This window comes from Notamacropus eugenii, chromosome 7, assembly GCF_028372415.1.
Source record: "Notamacropus eugenii isolate mMacEug1 chromosome 7, mMacEug1.pri_v2, whole genome shotgun sequence".
In the NCBI taxonomy this organism is placed as follows: Eukaryota; Metazoa; Chordata; class Mammalia; order Diprotodontia; family Macropodidae; genus Notamacropus; species Notamacropus eugenii.
This window is the reverse complement of record NC_092878.1, coordinates 131,550,945-131,568,138: the sequence shown is the minus strand read 5'-3', so window position 1 is coordinate 131,568,138 and position 17,194 is coordinate 131,550,945. Positions and strand designations below refer to the sequence as shown.

At 36.9% G+C, this 17,194-nt stretch overlaps 2 protein-coding genes across 7 annotated transcripts in view; one reads left to right on the top strand and one right to left on the bottom strand.

The window, feature by feature from the left end:
• Nucleotides 1–13,632, top strand: part of HPGDS (hematopoietic prostaglandin D synthase) — a 47,958-nt gene extending 34,326 nt beyond the window's left edge. For 2 of the 3 annotated variants that reach the window (XM_072622917.1, XM_072622918.1), the window contains exon 6: nt 1,613–2,154. In XM_072622917.1, the coding sequence (XP_072479018.1) occupies nt 1,613–1,777 (165 nt within the window). In that variant the 3' untranslated portion in view covers nt 1,778–2,154. Of the gene's footprint in view, nt 1–1,612; nt 2,155–13,492 lie in introns of those variants that run through there. The other variant, XM_072622920.1, reaches the window with a different exon arrangement.
• The window catches only part of SMARCAD1 (SNF2 related chromatin remodeling ATPase with DExD box 1), an 81,545-nt gene continuing 67,000 nt past the window's right edge, over nt 2,650–17,194 (bottom strand). For all 4 annotated transcript variants that reach the window (XM_072622914.1, XM_072622913.1, XM_072622915.1 and 1 more), the window contains 10 exons: nt 16,162–16,297; nt 15,453–15,590; nt 14,725–14,820; nt 14,509–14,626; nt 14,199–14,320; nt 12,292–12,480; nt 9,709–9,827; nt 8,310–8,492; nt 4,729–4,838; nt 2,650–4,015 (listed from right to left, as the gene is read on the bottom strand). In XM_072622914.1, the coding sequence (XP_072479015.1) occupies nt 3,954–4,015; nt 4,729–4,838; nt 8,310–8,492; nt 9,709–9,827; nt 12,292–12,480; nt 14,199–14,320; nt 14,509–14,626; nt 14,725–14,820; nt 15,453–15,590; nt 16,162–16,297 (1,273 nt within the window). In that variant the 3' untranslated portion in view covers nt 2,650–3,953. The remainder of the gene's footprint in view (nt 4,016–4,728; nt 4,839–8,309; nt 8,493–9,708; nt 9,828–12,291; nt 12,481–14,198; nt 14,321–14,508; nt 14,627–14,724; nt 14,821–15,452; nt 15,591–16,161; nt 16,298–17,194) is intronic.

Here is a 17,194-nt window from a genome sequence, read left to right as displayed (position 1 = left end):
TGATTAGATGTATATGCCACTGGACTTATCGAATACAACCAAATGTGTTGGGTGGAGCCTATGAAACAGCCCTTTTCATGAGTGAAACTAACGTGGATTCAACCAACAACAGTCCACATCTGTGTACTGAAATTGGGGGTTTATGAGAGTACAAGACCAAATCATTCCCACCAGTTACAGAAAGGTTATCTTTGAGGAGATAAGATTTATTGATCAATGCAGATTATGTAAGGAAGCAGTAGAAACCATTATTTGACATCTACCAAATACCTAGAGAGACACAACCAAGTGGCCAAATAAAAACATCAGAAACTTTCATACACAGAAGTGAAATCCTCACACAGAATAATATGCCCGACAATACCGAGAACTCAACAAATAAAACTATTGTAATGGAACACTCACAATTGTTGCCCACAACTGCCTGAACATTAATGACAATTTAAGCACATTTTCAACGTGTAAGAATATTTCAGAATATACTTAACTTACACTTAATCCAAACCACATGGGTTTACACCCCCTTCATTCATCTGTTACTAGTGTCCTGAAAATCCTTTCAGTCAGGCTACAGAAAAGGATCTAACATCACAACAGGGCCATAGTGTGAGGGCTGCAGATGTCAGCAGCAGGGACCACGGAATCCCAAGGCAGCCAGGCCTAGAGCCACCATGAAGCCCGTCCAGGTTCAGACATCACGAGTCACTCTTGGCCAGATGACCCTAATGTCCACCCTGCCTTCTTTTTAAACCCATCGCCCTCTTCAGCAAAGCCCTGTCTGCTCACACCATTCCCTCTACTTCCATCACACTTCTCCCTTACCCCTAGTAGTTCCTGTTCCCTGTTCAGTCATAGGAATTCATAGGATTTTAGAACTGGAAAGGACCTGATAGGGTCAACTCTTATCTTACAGATGAACACCCCGAAAGGTGAGGCCACTTAGCTCTATGCGTTGATTCCTCTGCATTTTGCTCCTCTCACCACCCTTGGGACAAGAATAGCTTTACTGAGGAATTTATAAAACCTATAGAAAAATAGCTAACAGATCAACAAGGGAGTAAGTTAAAGAGACATGAGCAATTGGCGAGAGGCAGAGAAGGTGGGTAGTTGGTAGAAAGGACATTGGATTTTCTGGTTTGGGTTAACGTAGGCTTAGAGTCTTGGGTAAGTGACTGCCTTTGAACCTTGGTTCCCTCATCAGTACAACAGGGGGAGTAGACCTTAGGATCCCAAGGTTCCCATTACACATGTGGATTCTATAATCTACGGGTTCTTCTAGAGATTACGTAGAACCTATAAGCAATGAAAGGTAAGGATTTCATTTCTGTATATCCATTTATTTCAGAGTATACTTGATAGATAGAGTAAGTAATGGTCACTCCCACTCTGAAGTTCCTACTCCTCTTCTCAAACTATTGGCTTTCCTTGTAATTTTCTGCCTGAACTTTGGGGAGGAATTTTTGGTTTTCACTAAGAGGAAAGGTGAAGATGAATGGTTCCACATTTAAAGTTTAGCCCTTAGAATACAATTTAAGGGCTGAATACAATTCAGTTAAATTTATAGTTTATGCACTAATGAAAACCTTAAGCAATATTTTTCTTCTTTAATTAGGTAACCTGGGCTGATTTCTACTGGGACATTTGCAGTACCACACTTTTGGTCCTTAAACATGACTTGTTGGACAAGCATCCTAAACTGGTAGCCTTACGAAAAAAAGTTCAAAGCATTCCTGTGATTGCTGACTGGATAAAACAGAGGCCAGAAACTAGAATGTAAGACCAGTGATTGGTCTGGGGTTATTCTTTTTCCCCTGGCCTGAATCATGTAAAGTCATTCTTGCTTATGCTATATTAAGCTTTCTAGAAAAATAACTGTAAATGTAACATTTTTCCCATTACATTTTTGCCACTATTAGTGGAACCTTTTTACATTAATGCCATATACTGTATAAAATAAAATAAAAAATATTTGGCTTCCACTACTTTTCCATGGTGTAGTGGACAGAGCACTGGATGTAAAGAGTCATGGCCACTTGGGCTCAACACCTATATCTGACACTAGATATGTGATGCTAGATATGTATCCCTGGGCAAAAAATTTCACCTCTCTGTGCCTCAGTTTTCTCATCTGTAAAATAAAAGAACTGAACTCAATGACTTCTAAGGTACCTTCCAGATCAAAAGCTATGATCCTAAATAACTTTACTGCATTCAGAATTGACATCACACTAGGATATTTTAAATTGGCGGTCTCTCCTTCTGTTCCTCCTTAAATCCATATGTACATCAAGGATGGCTGGCTAGACCTATTTAGCTCCAACAAAACATGCAATATGAAGAACCACTATCATGTGGGGGCCAACATTTTAAATGTTAAAAAGAAGCTCTCATAGTTGAAAAAGTTGAGAATCAATGCTTTACATTACCAAACAGTCTAAACAAACACCAAAACAAAAAATATGATCAAAATTCCTATAATGTAACTCACTACTGTGAGCCTTTTACAAACCTATGTCAAAAATTTTGAGGGGCTTCGGTTGACTTCAAAATCATTTTAGCATATACAGCATGTTATTACTTCATATCTTTGTTTTCGTTTGTAAATGTACAATCCCTTGCAAAATATTAACATCCTATAGGTTTTAACACTTTCCATTTATAAATAAGAGTTTATTTATAATAATATTTACAGAATAGAAACAAAAACACATGAAGCTCACAAGTTACACAAAGAAATAGATGTACAATAAAAACAGCAATTTTGACTGACAATAGGTAAAATTTTATCAAGACTTCATAGAGAGATGGTGTCCAAAAGCCAACTTTAGTTCTTCCAATTCTTTGCTGTGTGTCACCCACACTGAACTAACTAATGGTTCTAACTCTTCAGGAGTTACTACCCTGGAAACTGGTGGCTTACATCTTGCTAGAGTCGTGGAGTTAACGATGTATTATTCATCACACTGCCTCCACCCAGGACTTAGACTTAATTCCTGTGGAGTACCTAATGCTGCCTCAATCTACATTCAAATTCAATTTGCTATGACGCAAAAGTGAATTTGTTCTGCCAGCCTAGAAGAATTCCATCAATGCTCTGCTGATGCATGGAGATGTGGCAGGAATAAATAATGACCTGGACAGCAGCAGATACCTGCCACAACATTATCAGGACAGCAAGTGCCAAGAGAAGCAAATCAAAGGAGGCATGCCCATGGCTAGCCAGAGGGATCTGCAGAACTAGTGCAAGGCTACAGAGAGGAACAAAAGTAAGTAATTCAGAGTGATAATCCATCCACCTAGGAAAAATCCAAGATGAGGATCATTTTCATTACTATTCATAGAAAAACAAAACAGTCCCTAGGCAAACATGGGGAGGCGGAGGGGGATGTTGGTAAAAGATCACCACCTTGAAATTCTGGTCAGAGTTCTCGGTGACAATGGTGAGCATCTGCTTCAAACGGTAATAAAACTAAAGCTACATAATCTATAGTTTTATTTGACTACGTTAATATAAAAACAGTACTTCAAATGAGTTAAGACAGGCAAAACAAAACATAAGCATTGTCAAATAAGGCACATGTAAAAATCTACACACATTATCCAGTGAAAGACAGTATTATATATATTTGGAGGTAGAAATAATTACAAAAATACTGACATATCTAAAGCATTAGCAGATCTGTTACAAACAATCACCAACTAATCCCCATTTGGAAAACTGCTTTGTAAAATATGATTATTCAACATCTTAAGGACTATGTTTCTGTGGCAATTATATATTTCAGGTTTGAGCATTTGGAGAATTGATTTAGTGGCAAAAATCTTTCATACCATGAGAAATACAATATGGATATTATAAAAAGTTATAAATGTTCATAAATCCCATGGTCTTCAGTAATGTAAATGTCCTTGGGTGCACCAAGTTGGTATTTTCTCCTCAATTATAAATCCTTTTAGAGCCCTAATGAAGTCTTTAGTAAAGTAGCTATATCTGCAGGTACATTTCCTTCATCACCTGCAAAGGAAAAGAAATGTGAATGTTCAGAGGCGAAACATTTTGTCACTGTACAAAGAAAAATAACCTAAGTAGGCAAAGGCCTCTCTATAGCACCATATTGGCCCTCGAACAGTGGGGTCAGTCAGGTTATAGCTGTTTGTGATTGACTTAGACACAGAAAGACAGAAGAAAGAGAATAAAACTCTCAAAGCAAATGTCCCAGGAGCTGAAGGCTATGTTCCTCTTATTTTTTCTCCCTTTCACTTGAAGCACACATGCGTGCTATGTGACTTGGAGCAAGTCATTTCCCTTATCTCAGCCTCTCTTTCCTTACGTGCATAAAGATAATAATGGCACGTACCTCACAATATTGTTGTGAGGACCAAATAAGATGTTTTTGAAAACCTTAAAGTGCTAAATAAATAACAGACATCTTTTATTGTACATAATATTTATAATATATTATACATAACACACCATATAACAATATCAATACCTATATTAAGATATACAATAAGCAGGATTAAGTCACTAAAATTTTTTAAAATTCTTATTACTAAACTATGTTTCCAACTTTTTACACAATGCTCACTTAAGTTTCCAATTTATAACTCAAACGTCTAAAGAACAAGTTACTAAAGTAGAAAACAGCTCCTTTGTGTAACGATGACTATTACTATTACTAGTTTATTCATCTAATCCCAGCCATGTGGAGCACACCAGTAACTTACCTTCATCCACTGTGGTCATGTCTTGCTCTAGTTTCAATTTCTGTTGGTTGATTTTGAGCATGGACTCTTCTATTGTTCCTTGACTTATTAACTTTATGACTTGTACTTCTCTAAAATCAGAAGGGGGGGAAGGACAGTATTTTTATTATCTAAATTTATAGTTACTGACACACAGTGTATGTTATTACAAAAGTCTCTGAGAGCACTTGTAATGGAGAATTCAGATATTCCTAGGAGACCTCGGTTCTAGTTCCACCGTGGCCAGCATCCTGTTCACTGTCCTTAGTTTCTTTAACTCTAAAATGAAGGGGAAAGGACTAAATGATATCTAAAGTCTCTTCCGAATCTCTGAGTTAATATGAACTCATGAAAAATTAGCTCTTTTTATTTCTAAAGACAATTCAATAAAATGTTTTCAAACACTTGGCAGATTCTATTTAAAATGAAAGAAAAAGTTCAGGGGAAAAATTAGATGAACTGACGCCGAGTGACAGGCGTAGAGCAGCAGGACAAGTCACGCGACGAAGGCAGTGCCTGGAAGGACAACAGGGGCGAAGGCTGCCAGGGCTCACTTCTTGGGAGAGATACGTTGTACTTAAGTGTAAGATGAGCAAAGGTTTCCCGATGCGGCCAGCAGATTGTTTACTTGGCTCTGCTTATTTGTCATGAGGTGAGGGAGGGCAGGAAGAGTAACGAATTAGTGAGAAGTGATAGATGGGGAAAAAAGCAGGAAGACAAGTCATCGCCTGAACTTGTACAAACACAAAGTTCCAAAGGGCACCTGAACCAGGCACTTCTGTTATTACTATGCTAAATTTAATGAAGGCTTTTAACAGAAGATGTCTGTGTCAGAAGTTTCACGTGTGACAGAAATGACTATTTACCTCTTCCCACTTCCCACTGGGGAGATCCAGGATGCTTTCCCTTTCCTATTCCCTCAATTTTCTACTAAGTCAAATCAGCATCTGAAGAATATGGCTGATAATGGGATTTGATTAATCTTCTCCTCAAACTTAAGGCAGAGCCCACCCAAATAGGAAGGCCTGGGGTGGAGTATGAATCCTTTGTCTACACTGCCAGGGTCTGGGCATGCTCTCGAGTGAGAGGAGCATCATTGGTTAAACTCCCCAGCCACACATCAGAACAGGTCCACCTCTCATTATAATATTCATTCTTCTTAACTGTTAATCAATCAGGAGCATGAAGAGTGGGCAGAAGTTACAGACAGCAACTTCTACGGTTAGAACATTCTAATGAATGAACTTTTGGAAGGTGGTCATGCTCCTTTTGCCCTGTCATTCAAAGAAACAATTTAACTTTCTTAGTACCACTCAAGTCAAAACCTACTTTAATAAATTGAAGCACATTTCAGAAGAGAGAAGAGTTGACAAAATGGATTAGTTTACAACAAATTTCCTAAACTTTGCTGGGCCCCAAACAGCATTTTTCAGCCAATATTCCATTCAGGCTAGATGTTGTATTTCATCTTCAATGTCTGCAGGTTATAAATGCAATCTATAGCGATGTATTTTTAACCAATTAAATCAAAACAAATATTATCTTGGAGAATTTTTATTATATCAAGACTACGTATCTACTCGAATCACAAGACAATACTGCTCTGATCAATGTTGTTTGATAGGAAGGTTATTGGTATCCATGCTGTACTTAAAAAAACCCAACCAAAAGCTACCGTTTTCATCTGACACAAACTAGTCTGCAACATGACAAATTAGCACTCTTATCTGTGTTAAATACGTTTTATTTCCATAGAACTAAATGCTGATGTGATACTTTTGCATTTTCACAGAAACAACTAACAAGCTTAGGTGTGGTGCTGAGTATACAATAAAGCCATGTCTTTTTTGAAAAAATCAAATCAAATCTGATAAAAAGTGCACAGACCTTTTCTTACATAAGATGAATAGTTGATAGTTTCAGCCAATTACATGACAATCATACCTAATTTACTTACTCAGCGCCATACCAAACTACCAAAGTATTAATTGGTAGAGCCACAAAAGCAAACAAGCATGTTAGCACAGTGTCTAATACACTGAAAATCCTGACTATTGGGGTAAAAAATATTTGACAAAAATTAGTGGGAAAAGTAGAAAGCAGTCTGGCAAAAGCTGGCACTCCAACCATCTTGCACCATTAAAAAAAATCATCATAAACAAATTAGAAAATCTCTTTCCCAATTATAGATAGGGGAAAATTTCACATCTACAAAAGGAACAAGAGAAAAACACTTCAGGTAAAACGTACAATTTTGATTACATAGAATTAAAAAGGTTGCGTACAAACAAAATGCAGTTAAAATTAAAAGGGAAACAATTAACTTTTTTTTTTTTCCTAACCAAGGGGAGCTTTATTGATGCAAAAGCAGCAGGCTAGCCCTAGAAGAAGGACTAGCCATTTACAGAGGAACAGGGGCTTGTTTTCATAAGAACAGGATAAGGGAGACAGTGGAAAATTTGTGACCCAGGATGAGGGAGACAAGGAATTTTGTGGTCCAGGATAAGGGGGAAGTTTTATGGTATTCCAAGATAAGGGGGAGAGAATTTAGGATGCTTTCAAGCTCAGGGGGGCTTTCAGTGTCTTCATAGGAAACAATTAACTTGAGGGAAAAAACTTAGCAATAGGTTTTTTCCCCCCTTTTTGGCAGTATGTTTCTGACAAGAGTGATTTTAAAGACAATTAGGAAACTGATTCAAATTTTCAAGAAAAAGACCCATTCCCCAATAGTCAAGATATATGAGCAGGCAATTTTCAAAGGAAATTCAAGGCTATTAACAACCTCGTGAATAAAACGTTCCGAATCACTATTAAAGAACTTTAATTCAAGCAACTGAAAGGTTCCACCTCACATCCATCAGATTATCAAAGATGACAAAAAGGGAAAACACCAACCAGTGTAGGAGCAGGAGAAAAAAGGCATTTTCATGCATTGTTGATGGAGCTGTGAACGGGTCTATAAGTCATGGAAAGTAATTTGGAATTATGCTCCAAGTGTTACTAAACTATGTCTACCCTCTGACCAAGCAATACCACTATCAAATCTAAAATCCAAAGAAATTAAAGAAAAGGGACGACACATTTTGTGCAAGTAAAAAAAAGATTTATAGCATATCTTTGTTACAGCAAAGTACTGGAAACTTAAGGAGGTCCCTATCAATTGGGAAATGGCTGAACAAATCATGTTTTTTTTTTAATATAATAGATTATCATGTTGTAAAAAAAGACAAAACAAAATGGTTTGAGGGAAAACTACGAAGATTTGCATACAATGATGAAGAGTGAAATGAAGAGAATGAAATAACATTGTAAACAAAGACTCAAGAACTCCGGTCAGTGTAATCATTAACTCTGATTCCAAATGGCCTGTGCAACAGCATGCTACCCACCTCCGAACAGAGGGAGAACATACGTTCTCTGACCCCACTAGCGCAGGGATTTGTTTGGCATGAGCATGCATATTGTTAAAATAATTTTTTTCTTTTTTTCCCCTTGGAGGTGGTAAGTTGCTGAAGAAGGGGAGGGCAGAGCAGGGCAGAGAAGGAAATATTCCATTTACTTACTTAGTCTGACCTACTCTATGGCATCGATCTTCAGCTTGTTTGTCATTGTATGGATTACAGTCAATATCATGAAGTATAACAACATTTGCAGAGGTCAGATTTATCCCAAGTCCGCCAGCTTTTGTTGATAGCAGAAATATAAAGATGTCCATGTCTGTATTGAACTGGTCAATTAGGTGAATTCTAAAAATTAAATCATGAAGTTAAGACATCAAAGATAAAAGGACACCGATGAACTGGAAAATTTTATGTGAAATTCTGAAAAATTCTGAAATGCTTAGTACAAATGAAAAAATATTTTTGCCTAAAATAGATTATTATATAGTACTAATGAAGCCAAATATAAGGCTTTAATTACTGACATAAGCCACGAAGAGTAAACTGACTACTTCAAAAGGTTTTGTATCACTTGAAGCAACGCAGGGACAAATAGCTGGGTATGTAAGAATAAACTCAATCTAGCTCTACCAAAAAAACAGTACTGAAAGCACACACATTAATTAGTGTCACCTTCATATAGTAATATCTTTTAATATTTTAAGCTTTGTGGATATTACATAATATTTGGATAAAGTTCTGATACTAACTACATAACAAAGTATGTACTGTAGCTGTCAAAACTTTGAATGCTGCCATCTCCCTGAGTTCCATTTCCTATCTCCTCCACCGAGACCTTTACAAAGTCCATCTTAGCAAGGTTAACGCGTCTGGCCAGCTGAACCATCCAGAAGTAGCGCCATGACGTTTCACAAAGACCTGGACAGATGCTTTGTTCTCAGTGATGACATTCTCCTTTACGAGCCAGCCAAAATACTGCCATGGTAATATGACCATAATCACAGGCGCTCGAACACAAAGCTGAATTAAAGGCCGTCTGTCAATATTTTTTGGGTGGGTCCTGGCTCTCCCTGTCCACAACTAATAACTGTTTCTTGGTTGTTATTCCAAGGGTTGCACTGGTACAAAATTTCACTAAGCTCCAGTTCAGATTTTAGTTTTGTAATAATATTATTCCACAGGACTTATAAGAAATAGTAGTATCCTCAATACAGCCAGTGTACATAAATATGGTACTAACAGGCTGTCAAGGACAAAATACTCGGAAAAGAGTTAATAATTACTATTAGAAAACTGACTCCTCAACTTAGGTGAAAATATGCTAAGGTTTAGAAATGTTTGGAATACTTCCTATAATCTTTTCCCAAAAAGCATTTAAACAACATGACCAAAGTTTTAAAATTAACAATAGCACAAATACAAGAAATCTGAAACTTTTATGCTTATAACTGCAGTTTTTAAAAGACTAAAAATAACAAAATCCATAGCAAATGTTCTAAACACACTAGACAATATGTTGCTAAAGAAATAAATTTCTAATTCTAGAAGTAAAAATGCCAACCTTTCAGAAATTTGCGTCTTCCCATCCAATCTAAGATATCTATGCTGATGGTGTTTTAGAAGAACCTCTAAGATATCCAGCATCATTGTAAATTGACTGAACAATACAACCCTGTCACCCTTTGAAGAGAAAGCAGACACAAATTAATGAATTATAATTTTCATTAGCATGTAAAGATTTGCAACATCTGGATCTTTACTACAATCAGTAGGCAGTCTTACAGCACATACCAATGCAACACTAACCCTACTGGAGCTTTACCCTCTCCTTCATGGTAAAAAAAAAAAAAAAAAGGGCAAATACATAAGAACCTATCTCAATTCAACAAACATTCCTTGATAATGCAAATGCTAGGTGACAGGGATTAAAAAAAAAAGTTTGCCATCAAGGAACTTCTATTTTCCTGGCACAAGGTGAGGATGTGTGGGTAGATGGGGCATGTATACAAATAAATAGCAAACAAAGTAATTTGAAGAGGAATAGGATACTAAAAGGAGAGAGGAGGAAGGAAAGAATCAGGGAAGTTTTCACAAAGAAAGTGACAAGTGAGTCTGAAGAACAACAAAGGACTGAAAAGCAGAGAGGAGAATGCATTTAGGGTTATGCAAATAAAGAGATGCAGGAGATGGCATGACCAAAGTCTGGGCACAGTCAGCAGTGAGAGGCAACAGCAGGCAACTGCTGAAGTGAAATACTCATCTGCACTGTGGGAAAGCTATCTTGACCGAAGATGGGAAGGAGTAAAGGCAGGAAGGCCAGTTACAGAGTTGTTAGTCTAGGCTCCTGAAGACAAGAGGAAAGAACCAGGATGGCAGCCATACGAGTGAGGAAAGAAGGGGTTAAATCCAAGGCAGAATCCTGGAATAGAATCCATAACACTTGGCGTTCAATCAAACACAGGGACCTGAAAGAGGGGTAAGAGTCAAAGACGACTCAGACGTTATAAACCAGACGTACCATCAGAACAAACAGTCAAGTTGGCACAGAGAGCACCATGAACTCAAGTTTGGACAAGCTGAATCTGAGATGGTTACAGGAGATTCGGGTGGGGACACTCTGCAAGGACTCCAAAGGAAAATTAAGACATTTGGGAGTCATGTGTCAGGGATGATAACTGCATCCAAAGAAGCTGACTAAATAAATCACCAAGATGAGACACAGACAGAAAGCCCCAAGGCAGAGCTCTGGGGGGGTGCCCATACTTGGGGGTCCAGACTGATGATCTGACAAAGGATCTGACACGTAGGAGAACCAAGAAAGGAGTGTCAGGAAAGTCAAAGAAGGAAACAGTTTCCTGAAGAGCATAGCTGAAAGTTAAAACCAACAAAGAGCAACTGAAATGTTGAGAAAAGGCCACCATTGGGCAAAGCTGCAAGATACAAAACGAACCCACAAAATCATTAGCATTTTTGTATATTAACAACAAAACAAAGAAGACAGAGAAATTCCATGAAAAATAACAAAGGAAAATATGAAATACTTGGTAGTCTTTCTATATGACTCTACTGGACACAGTACAGACAGATTTATATTGGATGGATCTGTATTGGATATGGAGAAATAGTAATTACTCATAGGTAAGGCAAGCCAATATAATAAAAATGACAATAATATCTAATTTGATTTATTAAATACCATACCAAACTACAAAATATACTTCCTAGAGCTTAAATAACAACAAAATTCATCTGGAGAACAAGAAAACTGGATTTAGCACCTAAAACGGGCAAATTTTGAAAGAATAATTTTAGTTGACTGGAGGAATAGAAACCTAGTTTGTAAGGGTGAGAAGGTGAGCAGAAGGTGAGAATGAAAGAGGTAGCAAATGGAGATGCTTCTAGGGATTTCGAAGCAAAAGAGAGAAGAGAAACAGAACAACAGCTTGAGGGGATGGCAAGATCAAATAAAGGTTTTTTAAAATGTTATTTTTTTCAACAATTTTCAGCACAGGAGAGTTCAGAGCACTTTTTCCTATGCAATAGGAAGGCAATAACAGACAGGGAGAGACTGAAAATGAGAGGAAGGAAAAGCACTTGGAGGAAATGGAGAGGGACAAGACAGAGAATTTTGGGCAAAAAGTCAAATGCATAAATAGAATTTTCCAAAAGCAAAACCGGGTCACTGTCACACCTAGTTCTGCTTCTTAAACCTTATCTTTTAAAATATTACTTAAATTATACCTATTTTCAGTTACTGAGAAACTGTGAAAACTGTATAACTACTTTTTCTTCTAATTTTTAACTTACACACCATATGCTGCAATATTACTAGTGATCTGATTTTTGCTACCATAATATAATGAGCTGTAAATGCAATCCTACTGACGCAGAAGATGTAGAGTACATTACATGTAAGGACACATACTAGACAAGGCCTGTGCCCTCAATAATAGTGATTTTACCATTTTAACAAAATTCTAAGACTGTAGTAAAACAGTCTGTAGTAATCTGTAATGTCCCATTATCTTATAAAAAGCGGTGGTACTAGTAGTGGCAGATTTTATTTTTAAAAATCAAACCAATAATATTAATACTGAGAGCTGGAAAATAAGGAAGTGTACAACAACTAATTTTTCCATAATACCTTTTCTTTTAATTCAGACAAAATGCATTCTAGTTTCTTGAATTTTCCGGAGTCCAAAATGAGATCCATGTCTAACATAAAGTCATTGATATGTGCATACTGTTTACAAAGTAAATGTAGTTCAAAATCTGTCATGACTTCCATATCTTCAAAAATCAGGTCAGGATTAGCTTCACAATGAGTAGGTTCCTCAAAAGAAAAGAAAATTTTATTTCAAAGTATTCTTTACAATATGATCATATGAAACTAATCTTAACTATTTCCTCAGTGCCTTGAAAGGTAGCATGCTGTAGCCTACAGAGTCAAGCAGATGTGGATTCAAATCCTGCCTCTGATGTTAACTAGCTGTGTGACCTTGGGCAAGACACAATCTTGAGCCTCAGCCTTGTCATCAGTAAACTGAGGAGGCTGGACTCAATGACTTCTAAGGGGTGTGCCAGATCTAAACTACATTACACTAATCAAATAACTAAGACTAATACCAGGGTACAAGGCAAGTACACTGCAGATAAATTATACATCATTTTAATGCAACTCATTCAGGATCAGATAAAGAAAACTGGTTTAGTGACTCAACAGATAAGCAGAAACTTCAGTCGTAACCTATTACTCTATTTAGACAATGTTCTTCAAAGCACAACTCTCTCAGATGCAATTCTGCACACTGATATAAGCGCACTAAGCAGTGACCTTTTAGATTACACTTTACATTAGTGACCTAATGACAGTAAAAGTTAAGAAGATTACAATCAAATAACCATTATGTTTACACCTTGGAACCTGGATATCCCTAAATTGGTTTTATAAGTCACAAAAACTAAGTAAAATGAAAAAAGTGTTTTAACTTGGTGAAAACTCCTCAAAAACACTTTGCTAGTTTTTCTCAATGTTCAATTTCCTTTGGCAGAAGGGAAAAAAACAGCAAAATTCAATAAGAGTAATAACCTTGAAGTCATCAATCGTTTTCACTAACATTTATAAAAGCTAAGAGAAGATAAAATAAATCCTTCATTTCCACTGCTCCTTCTCTGGCAGAGGTGTAAAAAGAAGTAACACTGCCTACAGGTAGGCAGAAACAAACAAAGACGATGAACTCAACGAGGCCACTCAGTCAAGAACTCCCTTCATGAAACCAAGACCTCCAATGTTTCAGTAACTGTGTTACATATTTTCTAAGCATTATTTCCTTTGCTTCTCACAGCAATCCTGGGAGGCAGGCGCTGTAACCTCACTTTACAACGGAGGATCCTGAGGCTGGGTTCACAGGTCTTTCTGACTCCATCCTGTGCCCCACTCAGCTGCCTAGAAACATACTGAATAGCGAGAAGCACGAAAAGACTTAAATGAAGTAAGCAGAGCTGTCCATGGCAAACAAGGACAACAGAACCTCTACAAACCAATCAGAAATGATAATTACAAAATTACCAGGACAGGGGCAGCTCCACAGAAGAGGCTAAAAGATGCCTTCCATAATCCTTTGCAGAAATGGAAGGTCCACAAGCCTACAACACTGAGCATATCAGATTTTTCAACATAATGATCAGTTTTGCTGAATTTTTTTCTCTTCTTGGTCTTTTCTTTTTAATTTCTATTATAAGGGACAACTGTGGGGAAGGGGAAAAAGTAGGAGACAAGGAGAAATCTAAGTGATTATCAAAATCTAAAGATATTAATAAAAATCTATTAGAATTTTTATAACTGGTTGAGTGAAGCAGAAAGAAGACCAGAGCTTGGGCTGACGTGGCACAAGCTTCAAGAACCCAGGGCCAGAATACAGAGGGGAGGGCAGCAGAATAAAGCTTTAGTGGTTTATTTTTTATCTAAGGTCATATAGTAAAGAAATTTGGAATTTATAGTTTAAGCTAAGTGCTGTGGGCTGGAGAGTGAAGAGGATCATTCATTCTTACCTTTAACATCAGCTGTGACATTATTTTGAGTTTTTCAGCTGTGTAATATTGTCGATGTAATAAAGGGTGATTGGCCATTTTTCTTAGTTGCATCATCACGTTGCCCATTTCTGAGCTTTTCTCTGCAAGTTAAAAAGTACATGCTGAAATTCAAATCGAACGATTATTTTTAATGATAGCAAACATTCCATTTCTTAAAAAGCCTTTTAGTTCAGTGAGATAAAGACCAACAAAAGCTACCATGCAATCACAAAAGCTACAAACGTCCATAAACCAGGATATAAAGCCCATTGTCACAGCCAGGTTATACCCATGCCGTGGATGGACTTCTTCATTTTGTTAAAGAGGTTCAAGTACAGCTGCTCCTGCTTTTCCGACATCGCACACAGCTCAACACAATCTTTTTTGGGAGGTAGCTGCTTCAGGACCTAAGAAAATAAAATAGCATTTTTGTTTAAGGAGAAGTTTTCTTACTTTCAATAAAACAACATGTAACACTGTTAACCAACACACAGGAAGAGATTACCTCTTCTTTTACTCTTCTCAGAATAAATGGCTTTATAATTTGCTTAGCGTGTGCTATTCTCTCCTTTTCGTATATACTTTGTTCTTCAGCTGACTTCTAATGGAAGAAAACGTAATCACTTTAGAAAATCCTGACCATACGGGTGGCTTATCAATAAGCATTCAAATACACTCATGGATACAAGCCTCTTGGCTTCTCCCACACCTACTCTCTAAGAGGGCCTTCCCTCTTTCTCCAAATACCCCCAACTGACTACAGACAAGAGCTAATGTCTAGATTGTAATTTGCTTCTTAAAGAGGCCCTGGTTAAGTATTTTAGTTTGAATTTTTATAGTTTTATAGTTTAGATCGTTTATAGCTTCTACATTTCAGGAACCACAGGAAATTGATACTTCCATTATACAAACTATATTTAAAACCTATGCGCCAACTCAGCACTTTCCTTCTGCAATAAGGACAAATAATGAAGATGATGTTGTTGGGCGTATTACTGGTAAAGATGTGCTGCTCCTGTCTAGAGACTTTTCATTTTCCAACACTTTTCCAGTCACAGTTCATACGAGGGCAAAGAGCCATAGTTAACAGTCCAATTTGTTAGATCTGTTTCACCAAGAACTACTTCTAAATGGTTTAAGCTTTCCCCTCAACAAATTAAAACTAAAAGAGATAAGGAATGAAAACTGGCCCTGGATATACATGTATACATGTGTTATGTGCTCTCCGCTTACCGCTTTGGAAGAGAACATTCTTCTGATTTCACTAGTGCTACTACTGAACATATGCGGCATGACAAAATTCAGCAGAGACATGAGTTCCAACAGATTATTCTGAACAGGAGTGCCTGTAAGCAGCAGGCGGTTCTTTGCCTGTGACAAAAAGAGAAATGGAAATTAGGTATTTTAAAAACACACACACGCACTCCCCCACCCCCCAATAAACACATGTACAACCCCACCTCCAACCCCAAAAAACCTCATGAGTAAATGTGCTAGTGATTTTTTCCAGGAGGGACATCACAGATCAATCACCTAGTTTCAACTTCCAAAAGATCTTGTATAACTTAGCCACAGTCACACAACTAATTGGTAATACAGCCAATTTGAAAACTCCAGACTCTCTGGCCAGTAGTTTTTCTACCATAACATGCATATTTCCCTTTCTATCAAAAGGAGTCTGAGTATTTAAATCACTTTAATTTAATTTAAATCACTCAGATCAACATTTCATGTCTAAACTTGTTCAGTGTTTAAGGTGACTGTGAAAAACGTATCAACATTTCTACTTATGCCCTTTTCTTCCAAGGAGGTATGGCACTCCTGTCCTGTACTGGGGTAAGAGGTTTTGTACTCATGTTACATTTTACATATAAGTTTATACATTTGTTTTGCAAGTTTTAAAATTTTGTAATTTGTTGAGAACAGAAAAGGAATTGCATACGTTAATGGTCATGAGGTGCTGGTAACGCACAGAGCCCATATTCTTCAACATGTGGCCCTCATCGAAGATTGCATAGTTAAGTTTCAGCCGTCGAAATAGACTGCGGTCATCTGAACTGCTAATTGCACAATTGTACCTATTGCGAATAGAAATCATAGGACAGCATTCTAAGAGTTTAGACGATCCAGAGATCCGTAAATCCTATAAAACATTTCACCCAAAAGGAAGCACTGACTCATTTACATTAATTAGGAAAGGAGTGGGGAGTATTCCCCTCAGAAGTAAATATGATAAAGACAAAAACTACTAATAAAGGAACAAAAAGGAAAAAGAAAATTCTAGGCACTTAATTTATTAAATAATGTTTCAAATTATAAACTATGTAGCTAAGAGTAGTCAGTCTAAAATGGAAAGAAAAAATAAGGAAAACTTAAAAAAAATTAGACAATTTAAAGGCTTTATCTAACAGGGTAAAGACAGTTCTGTCTTTCTGTGACAAAATCAGATTTTGTTTCTTTGAAGTATATATATTTTAATAGTGTTTATATACAATTTTTTCAATTATATAGTACTCATAAAATAGAGAATAGGAGCGCGCTGCTACAGGATAATATAGAAGATAAATTCTTGTGCGATCCTAAGGACAAACTGACAGGAATTATGTTCAAAATTTTAACAAAATTTAGCAAGAAGAGAATATCCTTCTGTCAGAAACGACAAAAATTTTTTATAATAAAACCAACAACTGTTTGAAGAATTAAGTGAATTCTAACCAATTATAAGGAAGTATATAGCCAGGCATCAAGTGACGGAGTAAATGTAACACAACAAAATTGTACCAAATGGTTAAATTAAATAAATGAATATTCAAGATTTAGTTAACAGAAGATGGATGACTCAAATGCTACACTGGCACCCCAAGATCAACATTCAACCAAAAATTTACTCTAAATCTAGTTTTACACTAGTGTGCCAGGTATTATTTATTAAAATTATTAAGAGAAACACTGCTAGCATGTTAGACAAGACTCTT